The 19,334-nt window shown below is 46.4% G+C and overlaps 1 protein-coding gene across 5 annotated transcripts in view; it reads left to right on the top strand.

Moving 5' to 3' along the window:
- The window catches only part of MAB21L3 (mab-21 like 3), a 103,580-nt gene that overhangs the window by 5,504 nt on the left and 78,742 nt on the right, over positions 1-19,334 (top strand). For 4 of the 5 annotated variants that reach the window (XM_036235047.1, XM_036235046.1, XM_036235043.1 and 1 more), the window contains exon 1: positions 12,852-13,569. In XM_036235047.1, coding sequence (XP_036090940.1) covers positions 13,534-13,569 — 36 coding nt within the window. In that variant the 5' untranslated portion in view covers positions 12,852-13,533. Of the gene's footprint in view, positions 1-12,851; positions 13,570-19,334 lie in introns of those variants that run through there. The other variant, XM_036235045.1, reaches the window with a different exon arrangement.

The raw sequence follows: 19,334 nt of genomic DNA, 5'->3' as shown, positions 1-19,334 counted from the left end.
GTGCGTTTACATCTAGAGCTCTGAGGGGACCCGGGGAGACAAGCCAGGAGCACTGGCGCCCCAGTCCCTAGGGCGCACAGGAGAGAGATGATGCTTGAGGATTCCTTCTGACCATGGTGGTGGTGGTCAGGAAGAGTGTGAATTGACCAAAGTGTCATCTGTGCCCCACTCATGGAACCCAAAGGAGGCGTAAGTGAACAAACAAGAAGCAAATTCAGTGACACATTAACGACCCCACCCTTAAGGCTGACGGACAGACCCGCTCACGTCCACGTCCGGCTGCTCACCTGGCTCCGCTCTGCGCCCGCCCCTTCCGCCTCATACACGCTCCCTGACCAATATAACACCCCTGCTCGGAACGTTTGCTGTTACTGTTTGTGTATTGTATCTTTCCTCTGATTGTGAAAAGAGCAGTATGTTAACTTGAAAGAAATGTCAGACAATGTGAAAAAAGTAACACAAGGAATAAAACTTAGACTCAATCCCAGAGAAAATCGTTTCTAACCTCTTCTCCATGTATGGGCCATGTTTTGTGACCTGCTTTTTTTCTCATTTGTCAAGACATCACGAACCTTTTCCTGTTGTTAAATATTCTTTTACTACATAATTTTAAAGGCTGCAAAGCCTGCCATCATATGTAGTATTATAACTTATTAGCCAATGTCCACTCGTTAGCTATTTAGTTTATGTCCGATTCTCCGTATTGCGAATGAGGTGTGGAGTCCACATACCTGTCCTGTTTCCTTGAGACTCATTTTAAGATGCCGACTCATTGGGGCAGTGAGCATGATTTTAACGGGAAATTGCGTTTTCTAATTTCGAAGTTTGAACTTTTATTTAGTCAAAGTTTTTTCGGTCCCTTCAGTATATATGTTCTTCATATACTCAAGTTTACATAAATGTTCTCCTTTTTTTCTTATGGTTCCTTTCATAATTTGTTTCTATATTTAACCCCTACTTGGAATTTGATTTTGGTGTATGGAGGGCGATAGGGACCTGGCTTTATTCATTTTATTTATTTATTTATTTATTTTTGAACAGCTGAGGATTTTCCTTTCCATTTTCTCTGTTGTTGATCCCAACGGATTAAAATTCTGTTTTAAATTCATTTTTGATTATTGTGATATTTCTCATACTCCCTAACTCAGTCCAGCCAGGTCCCCCTTTGTTGTCTCGGAGAGTCATCATTCACCTTTTATCAAATCAAATTCCATGTTTTCTTGAACTTTATATACACCATAAATACAGAAATCTTTTTTCTCATAGGAAATCCTTTCATAAATATCCTCATGCCCCAGGTCTTGAATGATGCATTTCCTCCATGTTTTTAGATTATGTCCTATTTTCACAATTCCATGTTAATTCTAACTGATCTGTGAACCAAAAGGACAAATCCAGTTCTGCGTTTGCCAGCAAATTTGTTGGATGTTTATTGGAGCTCTTAAAATTAGAATTTTACTCGCTGCATTTTCAATCAAAGTTTACCTAATTCAGTGTCCTAGGACCTGAAGGGATGGGGACAGAGCAGGGGGACTTTGTCTCTTCCAGGCTGGACAAAGCCTCTGAGCCAGGCCCCACTTTGCTGGGTTTGATTTTCTGCTTGGTTCGGCTGCCATCCCAGACGGCCGACGTGGCTCTGTCGGGTTCGTACTAGTCTGTTCTCCCAGGGCTAAGAGGACCCCTGTCCTCCCAATATTTGTTATTGTCTGTCTTTTTAAAATTATTATTATTATACCCATTCTAGTGGATATGAAGTGGTATCTTATTGTGGTTTTGATTTGTATTTCCCTAATGACTACTGGTGTTATTGGCTCATTCGTATTTCTTCTTTGTTGAAATGTATTCAGGTCCTTTGCCCATTTCTTAATCGAGTTTATTGTCCTTTCACTGCTGAGTTTGAAGAATTCTTTATATACTCTGGATACCAGACCCTACCAGAAATATAATTTACAAGTATTTTCTCCCATTTTGGGGGTTGTATTTTCACATTTTTATGGTGATCTCTGAACCACAGTAGTTTTTAATTCTTATGAAATCTAACTTCTCTATTTTTCTTTGGTTGTTTGTGCCTTAGGTATTATATCTAAGACATCATTGCTATTCCAAGGTCATGAAAATGTAAACCTTTAATTTCCTCTAAGAGTTGTACAGTTTCAGCTCTTACCTCTAGGTCTTTGTTGCGTTTTTAGTTAATTTTGCATATGGTAGGGAGTAGGGATCCCTACCTGTGGATAGACCTATGCAAATTCATCCTTTTACATATGGATATTCATTGTCCCAACACCATTTTTGAAAGGATCATTTTTTCCTTTCAAATGATCTCGACACTCTTGTTGAAAATCAACTGCCCATGGCTGTCTGGTTTTTTCCCCCCATGAATTCTGAATTCTATTCCATTGTTCTACATGTCTATACTCAACAGCAGTGTCAGTCATGATTACAGTTGCTTTGCAGCAAGTTTTGTCAACTTTGTTCTTTTTCAAGATTTCTTTGACTATTGTTCATCCTTTGTATTTCCCTGTAATTTTGAGAGTCAGCTTGTTCACTTCTGCCCCAAAATGTAGCTGGAATTTTTATAGAAATTATGCTGAACTTGTAGATCAACTTAAGGCGAATTGCCATCTTAACAATGGTAAGTCTTCCATTCAACAAACTACCCACTTACTTAAATATTATTTAATTTCTGTGAATGTATTATAATTTTCAGCACCCAAGTCTTACATTTCTGTTGTTAAATTTATTCCTAATTATTTTATTTTTTTTGATGCTACTCTCTCAATGGAATTGTTTTCTTAATATTATTTTCAGATTGTTCATTGTTAATGTATAGTAGTAATAAAACTGACTACTCATTTTTCTGTATTGATCTTGAACTTGTGTCCACCAACTTTGCTGAACTTGTTTATTAGAAGTGGTGAGCATGAACATCTTTGTCTGGTTCCTAATCTTAGAGGAAAAGCTTGATGGTCGTTCACCATCAAGTGTGATGTTAGCTGTGGGTTTTTCATAGATGACCTCATCATACCTGGATGACCTAACAAACTAGTCATAATTCGTTGATTTTTTTTTTTCATCATGAAAAGGTGTTGGGTTTTGTCAAATGCTTATTCTGCATCTACTGAGATGATCATGTGGGCTTTTTCTTTTTTTACCCCTTTCCTACTAATATGCTGTGTTACATTATTTGATTTTCATATGTTGAAACAACCTTGCATTTCTGCAGTAAATCCAATTTAGTCATGATGCATAATCCTTATTATATGTTGTTTGATTCGATTTGCTAGTTTTTTGAAGATTTTTTAAATCTACATTTATAAGAGAAATTGAACAATAGTTTTCTTTGCTGTGATGTCTTGGTCTGGCATTGCTATTAAGTTAACACTGATCTCATAAAATAAGTTGGAAAATGTGTTTCTTCTTTTTTTTTTTTGGCAAAGTTTGTAAGTAATTGATGTTAATTCTTCTTTAATCGTTCTTATACAATTCACCTGTAAAACCATCTGTTCCTGAGCTATTTATTCTGGAAAGCTTTTTGATTACTGATTCAGACTCTTTAATTTTTATAGGTCTATTTGAATGTTCTATTTTTTCTGGAATCAATATTGGTAGTTCTTGTTTTATAGAAATGTGTCCATTTAAGTTATCTAATTTGTTGGTGTACAGTCGGTCATAGTGTTCCCTTATTCTTCCTTTTGTGTTTTTGTAAGGTCACCAGTGATATTCCCTCTGTCATTCTTGATTTTGGTATTTTGAGTCTTTTCTCTCTTTTTTTCTTGGTCATTCAAGCTAAAGGTGTGCCAATTTCACTGATTGTTTCAAACAAATAACATTTGGTTTCATTGATCTTTCTCTATTATTTTCTATTTTATTCGTTTGTTTCCATTCTCATTTTTGTGTGTGTTGGGCATGCCTTCAACAGTCAAGCAGTTTACAACTCTGCCGTAGTCTTCACTTCCTGCTTATGCAGAGCCTCAAGTCAGAGGTGAGAGCTTAGGGCCACTTCAGGTTTTTCCTGAGCATGGTGATAGCCCTAGGAATATGCACAGCCCTTTGTATGAGCACAGCTTTCTAGATTCTCAGAAATACCTAGGGACCTCCCCTATGAACATCTCTTTCCCCAGCTCTTCCTTTTAAAGTTCTTGGTTAGTCTATAGATTGCAGGACTGTAATTCATTTCTCAGGAAGCCATGAACAATTAACTGTAATTGTTTTGACAGATGCCCTTAGGGGGAAGTCTAAGGGAGAGTCCTGAGTTGGGTCAGCTATAGACAGCAAGCGAGGTCGGTCTCCTAGGAAACTAAAAAACAACCAGCCAGACTGAATAATGACAGTTCTCTGGAATGAGGCTTTGGAGGAACTCCGCCCAGTTCTGCTTCCTATGGTGGCCCTCAAGCTGCGAGTTCTCACCGTGAGTATGGGCTATTAATTTTCAAGACTGCTATGGAGCTAGATAGTAGAATGTAGGAAAAGTTAAAACCCCACATAGCTCTCTCTTCTCACTCAGCTGTTTTTCTTGAGTAAATGCTCCCCAGATTGCTGCAAGCTTTTGGTTAATGTCCTGATTTCTGAAAAAGTTCATTCTGCCTACTTTTGCAGTTTCCTCATTACTTTTACGGAACAGAGAATTCTCGGTGGTCTTGACTGTGCGGTTTCACCAACACCACTTGCTTCCATGCTTTTGAACCTGCTGCTTTCTCCTCCTGGAACATCCTTCCCTTCCTGAACTTTCTCATGAATTTTTTCCCCACCTTTCAAGACTCAGTCTAAATGCTCCTCTTCAGCGAGGTTTTCCCGCCGGGCAATCCTGGTTTTATTTGCTTAAGCACCATGAATGGTCTTGCTCGTACTTACCACTCGATGCACTTGTCACCCTGTGTTACAATTGTCAGTGCTCCTCTCATCATGGAAATGAGCCCTTTTGGTATCTCTTCCATGTTTGCAATTCTTTAATGTGGTGCCATGTTTAACATAAATAAAGACGTTACCATTGTCCTATAGCTTAACTAAAACGCACATAGCTCTCCCGAGAGACTTTACTGAAGATTAAAGTAGAAAATTCAAAATCCACTTTTGAAGAGATTAAAATCAAGTTATGGACAGAACTCCCAAAGGCAGAAGGATCTGTCAACGATCTCTTTTGTCTCTGTTACATAGCAGTCTTTCTGGGAGTAGTTGGCTCTTACCCAATTCACAATTACAAACTCTATGAAGAATAATTGCTGTCCACAGCTTGTGGGGAAGAGTTATTGTAATTCCCTAGTAATTACAACCAGGGTTTGTTTATATCTTTTACTGGGTCATCTCAATTAGCCTGAAATATTTATCACAGATATTTCGGTTTAGGAAGCTTCTAGTAGTTCATCCAAAAGAGCCATACTGGGCATGCACGTGGAGGTGAAGAATGGCAGGCGTGGATGGCCTGTTCGCCATTTCTTTCATTTCCTTTCTGATAGGGCTTTTGTCTGATTAACTTGCTGCCCAATGTCATTCAACACCGCCTTTTGTCTTAGATCATTTTAGGCTCATTTAATGATTGAGGTGTAGTTAGATTGAGCTGGGAAGCTAAGAATTTCTGTAATCTTGCTCTTAATTGGGTATTCTAGAGGAAACCAGAAGTTAAGCAGTCCTTGGTGTCAAGAGCTCAGGAGCCCTTGGATCTCTCTAGTGCTAATGACTGGCTACTCGATTTTGTAGTAAGGCAAGAATTTACCAAGAAACAGTTTGAAATAAAGCCCCACGAGCTGGTGGGGATAAAGGCTCACTCTTTACTTCTTGGTTGATAATGTTCTGGCCGCTTGTGACTGATGGGGGTTGTCATGGTGATGAGAGAGAATGAATTGGGAGGTGGCTGTGATAGGCATTGCAATGCGGGGAAAGTAGACTAAACCTACATAGCCTTTGTCACTAGGACTTTGGCATAGTCTTCCTCTGAATAAGGGCTCGAAATATCACGTTGCCTCTTCTGATGCTAGAGTGAGTGTAAATTGAAGGCTGTAAAAGCATCCTAGAGTTCTGCAAATCAGACTTGTCTCTGTCCTCACTCCATTCTTCCATGACCTGAGGGAGATTTAGATACTAAGGCAGAGATTTGGCAGCAAGACAAATTTTAGTGTTTACATGATAAGTTTAGGAACTAAATCCAAATGTAAAAGAGACTCATAGCAATTGGTATCAGTCATTTGGCACTTAGTTCCGCCAGATTTTTTAAATGATGTGTTTACTACTAAAAAGACTCATCGATGTTTAGGTGTCAGACTTTATTCATTTCTTTTCTTTTTCACTGTCGTTATTGTATTTGTCTGGGTGATTTGATCTTGATCGCTTTTATTGCAGGAGAAATTTGCTCCACAGGCCAAATTTTATTTTCTCCACATTGATTATAGATTATAAACTGCCATAAACCTACGGTAAAAAGCCACATTTTCCTTTGCATTTCGTTTCCTTAGTCACGTTTCAAGAACAAACATTGTGGTTTCTGAGCAGTGAAACGGAAAACGAGGGGCTGGGTGTTCCCTTGGGTGACATTGCCTCGGCATGCTCTCGGAGAGAGGGTCACCTTTCTCAGGGGGTGGACAGGCCGTTCTCCTCAGTGCAGCCTCTGTGGGCTTTCTTGGTTTCCTGAAATCCTGAGGAGGAGGCAAGTGTAGCAGAAACATGTCACAGAAAAGCAAAGTGCTCATTCTCCAGGTGTTACTAGATGAAAAGTCGTTGCCTGGGGTCATTGGCTGACTGGTGGCAGGAATGCTGGCAAAGGTGGTTGACACTAAGATGTCTCTCCGCCTAGCCCTGGGAAGCCCAAGTAGTTCTTCGACAAGGTGTGTTAGTCTGCTCTAACTGCTGTAACAAAATACCACAGACCGGGTGGCTTAAGCAGTGAAATTATTTATTTCCTCTTAGTTCTGGAGGTTAGCAGCTCACGATCGTGGCGTCGACAGGCCTGATCTCTCCTTAGGTCTCTCTCCTTGGCTTGCAGATGGCCACCTTCTCACTGTGACCCCTCATCCGTGGCGTCTCTTCCTCTTGTGAGGGCACCATTCAAATGGCATCATTTTAACTTCATCACCTCCTTAAAGGCCCTGATTCCAAACACAGTCACCTTCTGAGGCACTAGGGATTATTAATCCAACATGTGAATTTTGGGGGGACATAATTCAGTTCATAACACTACCATTGGTGGGGGGAGGCGGAGGAGAGGGAAGCCCTCAAAAAAGGACCTGTAATTTACTCGTGACCATCTAAGTGTAGTCAAAAGAGCTGAAACTTTGGGGACAGTCGGGACCTTTATCCCAATTTATCTTTCTCCCAGAGCAGCAGGAGAAGGTAACCGCAGCCATGGGAATGATGTAAGGAAAAATGCTAAGGCTCCTAGGGAAGCCGAGGGTGATCAACGTGTCAAGTCAGCCTGAGAGCTGTCGAGCACTCAAGGGAGTACTGGGAGGTGTGAGGCGCCGTCCTGGACATCAGCGGGCACAAAACCTCATTAAGGGGCAAGGTAGGAACGTGAGGAAAGTTATTAAATACAGAGAAACGATCCGAGAAGTTCCAAGGACTTTTTGAGGCCTCTGTGTGTCTAGCACGGGGCAAGGCACTGGGAACTCATCAGAGAGCCAAACGGACCTAGTCCCTGACCTCTTGTGGCTTCCACTCTCGAGGGGCGTGGCTGGACCTTGATCTAATAGCCACACAAATTATTTCAAACTGTGATAAGGGCTCTGAAAGCAAAGGACAGTGGGACAGGACTGAGTGTGACACAGAGAACAAATCCATCTCAGAGGAATTCTGAGGAATGGACATGAAAGTTGAGGCCTCAAATATCAGAAAGAGCCAGGCAGAGAATCACAGGAACTTTGTTCCAGCAGAGGGCATTGTGCATGCTAAAGGCACAGCAAAATTATAACTTTAAAAAAAAAAAAAAGGTAATGCAAAAGTTTTTTCTGATTGTATAAATGATGCAGGCTTATAGAAAATACTTTTTTACACAGGAAAGAATTAAACAATGACCTGAAATCACACTTCCTTGAGATAAGCACCGTGAGAACACACGCCGGTTACACGGTGAACAGCAGCCTGAAGCCTTTTTCTTTGTTCGTTTCTTCCCGTTTTCCCTCTGCCTCTTTCCTGTCTGTCCCCTGCTCGTGAGCCTTCTGTACCTCATTTCCTAACTAATAACCACGTGTGTTTATTTTCATAATTTTTGTTGTTTATACTTTTTACTTTTCCCATGTTATGTATGGCATACATTTTACATGTATCACAACACACATATAATATATAGTATATTGTATATACATACATTGTATCTATATCTACACTGTATAGCTAGCTATACACTATATATAAATGTAGCATAAAGATGTAGGTACACACACCTGCAGATAACTGGGTTTTTTTCTAAGTTCTTTTCAAAACTGGCATTACAGTATGTATTCTTCTTGGCATCTTTAGTAATTTGTGGACATCCCTTCAGGTGAAATACAAAATATCTCATCTTGGTGACCCGTGCCCTAACTGACCCTCAGACGCTGACTCGATTGGTTTGGGGTGGGGCCCAAGCATCTGTGTTTTGAAAGCTCACCAGGTGATTCTGCGTGTAGCCAAGGTAAGAAACCACTAATCCTTTCATCACAAGAATATTATTGCCAACCAGTTGTTCAGCATCCTTTTCAGTTTCTTGCTAAGTCAACATAAGGACAGGCATTTATAAGTACTGTGAAATTAAAAAAAAAAAAAAAGCTTCCTTGGGTAAGTGCTCACGCTTAAACAGCATCAGATGGGAATGGAGGAAATGGGCCAATCTGTGCAGAAGCCAAGGCCTTGGGACAAAACTTCAAAAACAGAATTCTCTGGCAGAGGCATCACCGAGCAGCTGAATGGAGCAGACCTGTTAGAAAGGCCTGTGCTCATGGCAGGCAGTCCCGGGTTCCCTCAGAGCAGCCAAAGTGCAGGAGAGTGCATGTCTCTTAGACCTTTCTCAAACCTCACTGTCGCTACCCTAATTCAGTACCTAACCTGATCACCTCTGAACTAGGTCCCTACCTGCGGTTCCTCAGGGCCTCCATCTATCATTACGCAGGTGCGTACCCCACACTGGTGCCTGAGTGACCACAGTCCCTGCTTGACAGTTTCTATCATTATCAGTGTATAATTCAAAATCCTTCAAAGGCTCTCCATTGCCTATAAGGAAAAATCAAAACATCTTAGCCTTGAATTCAGTGCCGTGTGTAATCTCTCCAAACTAATCCGGCATCCTCCAGGTAGATTGCCGTGACCACAGTCGCTGATTGGGTCCATGTTCCTGTCTATGCCCCAGCAATTATCCTTGGCTTAGACGGTCCCCTCCCACCTACCTCTCTTAGCACTCACATCAGTGTGCACCCAGCTATACAAACTGCCTGCGGCAGTTCCTGTGTGGGCCAGCAGGGGGCTTGCCTCCTGAGTACAGGACTGGCACCACTCTGAACCTTGGCCTTGACTCTCTGACTTTACCTAACGTAGGAACCTATGAAATCAATAGGATCTTTGCATTTTTTGGCACCCATGGCAAGACTCAAACGGGGGGGGGGCAATGAGTTTGGTTGTATAGTGTGAGGATTCTTTTAAAATTTCCCAACGTACTTTCAAATATTTCTATTAAATATTTGCCCTTGAAATTGTATAGCTACTTCGAAAGATAGACATATACTATAAAATGATTTATGGATGTTCTCTTGCTGCCTCTGACCTACATATATTTTTGCTGCTTTTCTATTTATATCTTTCCCGCCTCGGCATAATATATCCCGATAAAGAAAACTAACACAGAAATAGATACTTTTTAGCTGTGCTAATCATATTTCCCTACTTTTAAACATTCGTGTTATAAAACTGGATCTGTTTTCTTATAATGCAGGATAATACTGGCAAAACTAGTTAATCGGAGCCTAACCAGTTGGGGGTGTATTCAGAGCCTAACTGACTTGGGAAAAAGGAAATGTCCAACTCTAGTATGCTCTGGCCTTCCATGGGGAAGGAGGAAAATAAAGCCACTCTAGACATGCTGCCCTATTTTAGGAGGGAGTAACAAAAAAACAAAAAACAAACAAACAAACAAAAAAACCCAAACGATTCCTGAGATGCACTAGTGAAGTGCACAGTCCAGAAGCAGGCTCACTTAAAGACCGAGACCTAGTCATGGGACTGTAGAAGGCTTTGCCTCCCCCATACCTACCACCACATTACCAAGGGCCTCTTTACAGGAGTTCTCTCTGCCCACTATATTATGTCCAACTAGCAGGAAAAATTTATAGGGCATACGAAAAGCGAAAAACACAATTTGTACCAGACATGGTAGGAACGCTGGAACTATCAGATAGGAAATTTAAAACAACTATGACTAAAACGCGAGGGCTCTAGTGGATAAAGCAGATGCATGCAAGAACAGGTGGGCAGTAGTGTAAGCAGGGAGATGGAAGTCCTGAGGGAAAAAACAAACAAACAAAAAAACAAAAAGAAACGCTAGAGATAAAAACCCGCTGAAACCGAAACGAAGAAGGGCTGAGAAAGGAGTCTCTGAGCTAGAGAGGCTACTTCAATAGAAATCTCCAAAACTGAAAAGAACAAGATCAAATCATCTCTGTTGCCATTTCTGGAATGAGAAGAAAAGGGGATTAACTTGCTGGTGGCACTGTGAAAACCAACCAGACGAAAGATTGTGCCCATGCGATAAGCCCGGGAGAATGACTCTAGTACATTAAAAAGAAAAAAAAAAAAAAAAAAGGGAGGGTCTTTTATCTCAGCAGAGAAAATAGAGTGTGAAGACAAATACATATTGAGGTCCTATCATGTGCCAGGTGCTATGCTAACTTCTTTTAGATCAGGCCTCTCTATAAAAGATGATAGTCATTAAAGAGCTCGTAGGGACATGCGTGAAATTAAGTCGATATCTTATAAAGCGATTTTACATATCTCGAAATGCTTACTAGAATGTCACTTTAATGTTTAAGCCAGTCAGATATTTAGCACTCTTGACTGGGGGTACAGAACAGACAGGGTCCCCGCCTCATTGCCGGCTGGGGGCTTCCTCGCCGGCCTGGACAATCATCTCTGTCCGGGCCTTTGAGCCATCAGGTTTGAGTTACCCGAAGATTAGAAGAAAACTTTGAAAGAGTAAGTCAAAGTTTGTAACCTCCGTGAACTTTAACAAATGTGCATGTTTACGGTGGTTTTGGATCAAGCCACCCCTTCTGTTTAGAAGGGAACCCTCAGCCTGGGTCAACCAGGAGCAAACACCTCGGCTGGTCAGACAGGGGGACGCTATCGTCCCAGGACTGCTTGTGTCACTGGTCAGGGTTTTGCATACCTTGTCAAAGTGCCTGTAAGAAATGACTTCTTGGTCCTCACAGCAGAAGCTGAGCCGAAGCTGGTTTACCTGTTCATACTTGCGTTTGGCAAGAGTCATGAGAAATCAGGATACTTAAATCTTGAAGGAGGAGAATCTGAGTCAACTCTGAAGCTCTCCTTGACCTCGCATAGTGCCTTAGGCAGACTGTTGCTCAACGAATATTTGCTGATCCAATATCCACTTATCCAGAGATCTGAATTTACAAAGAAAGTGTGTCTTTCCAGTGTGTCAGAGGCCCGTATTCCTGACTGCCTTCTATTTTGAAAGCTTTGCCTGTAAGAAAGTATATCACAGAGGAAGGAGTTGGTTGTGTTTATACAACAGCCCTATCTCCCGGTCTGGCATTCAGGTAAAAAGAGACTGTAGTGAGCCACCCTTGGCACACTCGACTTCCTTCTCCCCGGCTCCTCGCTTGGCCCTGTTTATCATTTTCCCTGCTCACAGCTGGCAAACGTCACTGGCCCCAACGCGAGAGAGGAATTCCAGTTTCACCATTTCGATCAGCTGTGGTTCTGGAACAATCAAGGTAGGACAGCCATGGGCACACATTGACGAAGGTCCGTGTGTCCGATGACAGTATCTGGGCTCACAGAATGCTGGGAAAGGCCCCGCCGGAGGAAAGGGGCCTCTGGTCAACGATTGTGGCCACACAGGAGTAAGGACAAGACGAGAACACGTGGGAGAAGCAGGAGGACTTCGGTGGCGACGTTGAAAATGGGGTGGAGAGAGAATTTCGAATTGCAAGATGCTGAGAGGGAAAAACTAATCTCTGACCAGTGGTAAGAGAAGGCAAGGGAAGAAGATTCAGAATTATCCAGGAGCATTTGATATCAAAAGGAGACTTAGTATGATAAACAGGAAGGAAAGAGGACACGGAGGCAGTACGGAGGAGGGGTGGCTTCGCCACATCGCGGTTAGCCGGCCGACTCACAGCAGGGGTCTGTAGACTCGGGGCTGAACACGGGGAGTAATGCAGTGGGTGGAGCGCAGAGCGGCAGGGAGCTTTGCTGTGGCTTATGCAAATTCTGTGGCCGCAAAACGTGGCGTAGCCCAGGATCCCAAGCCCGTTGCTGAGCACCCAGAAGTTGCAATCCGAGGTGGGTTCAGAACATTGCTCAGAAGGGAGCTGGGCTCCCAGAAGCGCTGTGATTTCTCTAGATCATCTGACAGCAGGCTCTAATGTTTACCAGCTTCAGGAGGATCCGGTCAGGCCATTCTGATCTTTTCTCTGTCATATAACTAGCTCTCGCCAGCCAGGCTGGGGATTTGCCGCCTGAGCTGTTCCCCAACGTGGTTTTGCTGGCGAAACCAGATGTGATTGTTTCCTCGACTTTGAAGGGGCCTGTTTACACTGACTTAATTTTTACTCCCAGCTTTCCAGTGGGAAGAGGGAGATTATACTTAAAGGTCAGCAGGTGAGCAGAAGGCTCCCCTTCCCGCTGCGGCTGGGTGCGCGCCCGTGCGTGTGTGTGTGTGTGTGTGTGTGTGTGTGTGTGTGTGTGTTTTCCATGCGTGCGAATATGTGTATTTTTCCACATGCACATCGTTGTGCCCTGATCTGGCTGACAAGAACTGATCTCTTGTTTGTAGGCATAATGTTGGGTGCCAGGTTGCTTGTTGAGCAGTTTCCTGTTTCGTTTATTGTAAAGAAGGTAAATCAATCTGTGGGGTTTTCAGAGTTGGAGGGCAATGGATATTTACTGTCAACAGGATGAGAACAAGGAGCTATAAGATGCTGAGTTCAAGGGTGCATCCAGTTTCAGGACAAGAGTGGAAAAAGGTGGGAAGAAGCCAACTGACAGGGTCTTTCTGTCTCGAATGGGAAATGCAACTCGGAAAATTGCCATTTGGTCAAAGCACCAGCGCTAGATAAAGTACAATTAAGTTGGACTCAAATTCAATTTCACCGGCTCTCCTTTTTAAATTCTTCTTTTGTTTGTTTAAATTCCCCCAAAGACGACAGATGGATACTCACAGTTTGGAAACAAGAGCTTAAGCAGAGCATCGAGAAGACCTGTCTCTAGTCCCAAGGGACGTGAGCATTGGGAGACTGGAGCTCCTGGGAGAGCTGCCACGGCGCTGTCCTTCGCTGAGAGACAAACCAGGACGCTGCTGTCCCGCTCAGGACTGACCGAGAAGCCACGAAGTCCCCGATGACAGAAAACGAGGAAGAGTGCCTGCTGGACAAGGTAAGGGCAGGAACCGCTTGCTCCCACGCACCCCCCTCACCCCCCTCACCCCCCCTCACCCCCCCTCACCCCTTCTCACCCCTCCTACTCCGCTACCCTTGACTCGGAGTTCATTATCACGGCCATAAGTAAAGATGCTTTCTTTCCGCGAAACCATTACAAGAGAAATAGAGAAAACATATGATGATAAAAATCATAGCAAGGCGATTCCCCGTTTTGTCTCTTTTTGGGGACTATGCATGGAGGGAGTGTTGGCCAGCATTTTCCCGTGGCCCTGTGCTTTCTGAAAGAAAAAAAGTCCATTTTTTTTTTAATCCTGGCATTCAAGTAATATCTCTATCTATATTTCTACTCTCTACCTACCTGCATCTCCAATAGCAGAAATTCCAAACAGTGCTCCACACATTGAATCCAGCCCGTGCATGTGCTTTCTTTGGCCTATAGATTATTTACATTTTTTTTTTCACATCCGGCAACCCCAGCTCCCAGTCTCTTGGCTGGCAGACATGGGCTGGAGCTGGTTTCCGGGGCCGCAGCACCCCTGAGTCTGACACCTGCCCCCTCACCCCTGCCTCCCGTATGTGTCCCCTCATCGCCCCCTGGAGGTGGCTGCACTGGCTGCTCCTGCCCCACGGGAACTGTGCGCTGAGAAGCTTCAGGCCCAGGGGAGAGAGCACCTCTCTCTCTCTCTTTCTCTCTCTCTCTCTCTCTCTCTCTCTCTCTCTCTCTCTCTCTCTCTCTCCATTTTTCTGGATTTTGGTCATCCTCCAGACTCAGCTCAGAGTCCACTTTCCCAACAAAAATTTCCCTGCCACCCCAGCACAAATCATTTTCGTCTCCTGTGAACGCCGTCATCATGACTACTGACGATATCGATTTAGCGGTCGATTGTATATCGATTCCCAGCACCTTTCCTGTTGTTATCTTGGGCGGTGACTCTAATATTACATTGTTTTATTGTTTCTAAGTTTCTGGAGGGAAGAACAAGGTCTCGGGTATCTTTTTTCCCCTTGACGGTCACGTAGTATCTTTGCATGTATGTGGTCAGAATTATCTTCAGGGTTCGTTGAAGATAACGCAGGAGTAGTAAAAAGGTGCTGGCATATGAAGCCCGCCGATCATTTAATCTGATCGACAGCCATCGGGCACTTGCCTCTTGCCTCCATTTTTACCGAGGAGGAAGCGGAGGAGGCTCGTAAGGACTAAATAACGCGTCCAAAGTCACGCAGCTGGATAAGGAAGGTGGTGAGGTTTCAGCCTCCTCTTTTTTTTTTTTTTTTTACCCCAAAGCTAACCCCCTATGCGTGTCTCCGTAAACAAAGACTAAGCACCTGCTTTGTGCGAAACACCGTGCCCTAAACACAGGGCTGACATGCGGCCTGCCAAGCGAGCAGCTCTGTGCCCTCGGGGGTCCTGTCCCACCTGCAGACTTTGCACGTAACTCCTAAGACAAGAGGAGGGATTCCGTGTGCAGACAGGCAAATGCTAAATATTATATGTGATCGACCGTGAAGGCCGCATGGGATTTAAAGGGGCCGCTGGCCAGCAGGGAGGGTGTTCGCTGCTGCGGGAGGCGTGTTGCACAGGTGAGAGGCGTGGGAACAAAGCCTCCGGGCGTGCACAGGGTTCAACCAGCGGAGGAGTACAGGAGAGGCCGGGCAGGCTGAGGGGAGCCCGTTCGAGTGCCGGGCATGGGTTTCACTGCGTCGCCTTGCCCTTGGGAGGCAGAGCCGTAGCGTGAGCTTCGTTCAGAAGGACACTGTCTGAGTGTGGATCCCAGTTCTGTGACTTACAGACTCTGGGACCCTGGGCAAACGACTTCCGCTTTCTGAGCTCAAGCTTCCTCATCTGTAAAATGGGGGGATGATCGCGGCATCCACCTTAAGGGATGACTGTGAGGCTCAAAGGAGCTAACCCTTAGAGACTATGCTGCACGCCAGAAGGACTCGCCAGCCTCAGCTACTGGGTGCCGCTGCGGGTGTGGCTCCCGCTATGCGCGGGACCTGCACGTATCCTGCGGGGCTCGGGCGTTTGGTTCATGGAAGAACTTGTCTGAGAAGATGGGGACATGGCGGTGGGAAACCTGCCATCTAGTCCACGCATCACTCAGCGACAGTCCCCACCCCTTTCAGTTATTATTAAGCCCTGGAGGACAGAGGTAGCGTCTGCCCCCCGCCCCCCACCTCCCATTTATTTTTTGTTAACTCGTTATTGGATTTAATGCAAATCCCAGAATTAAAGGTCTGACTTCCGATTGTCTGGAAGGAAGCGCTCAGCCTTTTTTCCCAGTGACATTCATCACGAATGACACTCACACGGGACACATGCTCAGGGGTGTGACCAGGCGTATGACATTCCTGGCGTGCTATTTACCGCCATCCCGTCTCGAGGAAGCGCGTCGGAATGCCAGTCAGCATGACGTCACCACCGGGAACAACCTTGAATTCCCAATCATTTGTATTCGAAACAGTAAATTGTCCACAAACGCGAGCTATTAATAGCAGCGAATGGTGTGTGGGACGGGGATGGGGGAGGGGAGGAGGGGAGCACGGGGAGGGGACGTGCGCATGCGTGCGGGCGCGCAGACGAAACGCACGGCACCCCGAAAGGGCGCCTCCGCTGATTATTTTTGCATAAAACTCTGCTCAATTAGAGTGACCGACCCCGCATGCTGCCACGCGCAGCCAGCCAGCCCGGGTGAAGGAAGGGTCAGGTGACCTGAGCGCACCCCGCCTCACAGGCCCGACTGAGTTCACACGAGTCGTTTCTACTGTTTTCGCTCGGTCACGTCCACGAACGCGGTCTTTGAAAAGGGAAGGCGCGCCTTTGTTCGTGGACCTCATCGGCAGAGGAGGTGAGAGAGATTTTTCAAAGGCGCACGAGCTCAAGTTTGATTTGCATGTGCTTTTTGATTCCAGCCTCGTCTAATTACCGTGCTTCCCCTGTAAGTGTGTTTCCAAGCTTTGCCATGAAATGAAGTTGGTGACAAGGCCGCTGCAAGGCTGCAGCTGGTCTCCTGCCTGCCTCCTGAAATCCGAGGGGCAGTAAGGGGGTTCCAGGCTCAGGCTGGTGACGGCTCTCTCCTTGCGGGGGAGCCTCCTTCTTCCACTAAGGTCACTCCCCCGAAAGCTGCCTCAGGCCCCATTCCTGCTTCCCAGCCTCAGCGGAATCTGCTTGCTCCGCCTCCACAGGCTGTGGTCAGGAGAGCCATGGAAACCCTCAGCACAAGCCCCCGGGGGCCGCGGGGTGGAACCTCCATCCTGTGTAGCTAGGAGCCGATTGCGCGCACTGCAGCCGGCGGCGTGGGGAGCGGGGGGGGGGGGGGGGGGGAGGGCTGCCACAGCCCAACGGGAGAGAGGGTCCTGCTTAATGCGGTGGCCAGGACCCTGTGGGACCGGCCCGTCTAAGGCAGGGCTCCCCGCCACGGCTCCCGCCTCATCGTCAGGCCTGTCGTGATGACTGTCTCGGGGTGCGATGCCCAAATAAAGGGAGGTTTTGGACGTGTGATGTCATGAGCCTTGACGCCAAACCCAGAAACCCGCGGAGGCATTGGCCTGGGGGCGTCAGAGGGAAAGAGTCGGTGCGGGGCAGGGATGCGGGGTGGCGCTGTAATCGTGGGGATCGTGCGGATAAAGGAGGTAGCACTTCCGGAGCCCCCACTTGAGGGCGGGGCGCAGTGTGAGAGGAGAGTCAGGGGACCTGGGCATGAGGTCTAGTCCTACCGCTCATCACCCACGTGACGTCAGGAGAGCCACCTCGTTCCTCTGCCTTTCTGTAAGGTGACATCAGACAAAGCGATTTCTGAGGTGCCTTCTGATTCTAAGACCCTGAGTCTAAATCGCAGCAGAAGTGACGATGGTCCAAGAAAAGCGGAACCGGAATATGTGGCTCTGGGCCCAGAAATGTGTTTCCTTATTCTGACGTTTACCTTCAGAGATCAAAACAGATCACAGAGACGTGTAACGAGCAAGGGCTTGTGGGGGTCTGCCGTGGAGTGTGCGAACTTACCCCGCCAGAGAGGAAATCCCACCACCGTGATTTGTAGAAGAGATTCGCAGGGGAGAACGTTTTCCAATAGGCGCTCCATCGTGTGTGTGTACATGTACACGCACGCGCGAGCTTTCGTTAAAAAATATTGAGTTAAAAATGATTTCTCAGCGTCAATATGGTGATGAAGCTTCTTAGTTCATTAATTTGGGAAGCAAACGTGTAGCCATGTATGTGGCTGTGTACACGGGGTCACAGCCATGCACGTGGGGTCACAGCAGCTGTGCACACGGGGTCACAGCTGTATACCTAAAGTCATGACTGTTACGAACATTGAGTTCTGTGGACTCACATCAGTGGACTTGAGAGATTTGGGGAGCAGGTTAGCCTTAGTCCCCCCAACACTCTGAGAATGTAACTATGTGAGACTTGTGCTTCTCAGCCACTGAATTCAATCTAGTTGGCCCTCGTGTTCCTTCCCCCCACTGTTCCTGATCACACTTCCGGTCCTCGAACTTGTCCAGTGTCCTCTACTCTACTGCGCTGGCTCTGCCCGCTCCCTGCCCAGGCTGGGGAACGTGGCTCACCCCCACTGAAACTCACCCCACTGTTCGATCCCTCAGACCTTGCCCAGCAGACTCTCCTCTCCGCACCTTGACTCTCACCTTTGGTGCCGGAGAACATCCTGGAGCTGAGCCCCCCGGCCTCCCACAGCCCCGCACCCGTCTTGGCACAGCCTGGCAATCGTGCTCATGTGCCCAGACAGGGGTTTGTCCCGTCCCACAGAGAACCCGTCTCCAGCCTGTCGCCCCGAAGTCCCCTGCTCGTCACCTCTGCAGCTCACTCTCAGCACATTGTCTTTCTCCAGCTCTGAGAAGAAAATAGACGTCAGGCCGGCCATCCCTCCATCCCCACCACTCCCCGCCCTTTCCCCTGCATCTGCATGTCTCTCTGCTTCCGGACCCCCCCCCCCCCAGGTGAATGGCTCAGCAGGTTTCTGGATTTGCATGGCTCTTCCTGGCTGGGAAAATCCTGGCTCCCTGGTCTGGTCCTCTGTTGCCTCTTCCTTCTCCACAGGCTCATCGTTTGTTTGTTGATTTTCCTTCCCCAGCCAAACTTCCCCGAGCGGTCACTTACCTCTGTCTTCACTTGCTGGTCTCCTCCTTCCCTCTTTGCCCACTTCTGTCTGGCTTGACGCCCAGCGCTTCCCCGAACACGCTGAGTCTCTTCCAGTTGCCAAACTCTGAGCGCATTTCTCAGGCCTTATCTTCCTCAGCCACTCACTTGGACTTTGTTCTTGAGATTCTTCTTCCTCTGTTCTCAAGACCTCTCACATTTCCTCCCGCATCTCTCCGTTGCCCTCCGAGGTGGCCGCTGCTCTCCTCCGAGGACCACCGCAGCTCTCTCCTTCTCGCCGTTTTCTGTTTCTGGAACAACCTTCGCGGTCGCCTCCTTCTAGCGGACTCCTACGATCTTTCAAGATACCACGCCGACACGGCATGCCCGCAGGAGGGACCCCCAGCTTCCAGAGGACGCGAAGTTTCCCCTCCCTGCGGAGCCGGGGGCCTCCCCCTGGGACCAGAGTGCTGTGGTCTTCGTTTCCCGTTCATTTGTTTTGCGTCTCATCCCTGAACCTCTTGATGACATGGAGATACAGAAGCCGGCATGAAGTGGATATTCCAACAAAAACTGGTCAAGCGGAGGAATCGCAGCACCGGGGAGTCCTACACCAGGGAGGGCGCTTTGTCACCGGCTTCCGAAAGCGGCTCCTTCATTCT

The sequence above is a fragment of the Rousettus aegyptiacus genome, unplaced genomic scaffold (genome assembly GCF_014176215.1).
Source record: "Rousettus aegyptiacus isolate mRouAeg1 unplaced genomic scaffold, mRouAeg1.p scaffold_m13_p_17, whole genome shotgun sequence".
Taxonomy (NCBI): domain Eukaryota; kingdom Metazoa; phylum Chordata; class Mammalia; order Chiroptera; family Pteropodidae; genus Rousettus; species Rousettus aegyptiacus.
Note: the sequence above shows the minus strand (reverse complement) of the source record. Positions and strands in the feature narration are given on the sequence as shown.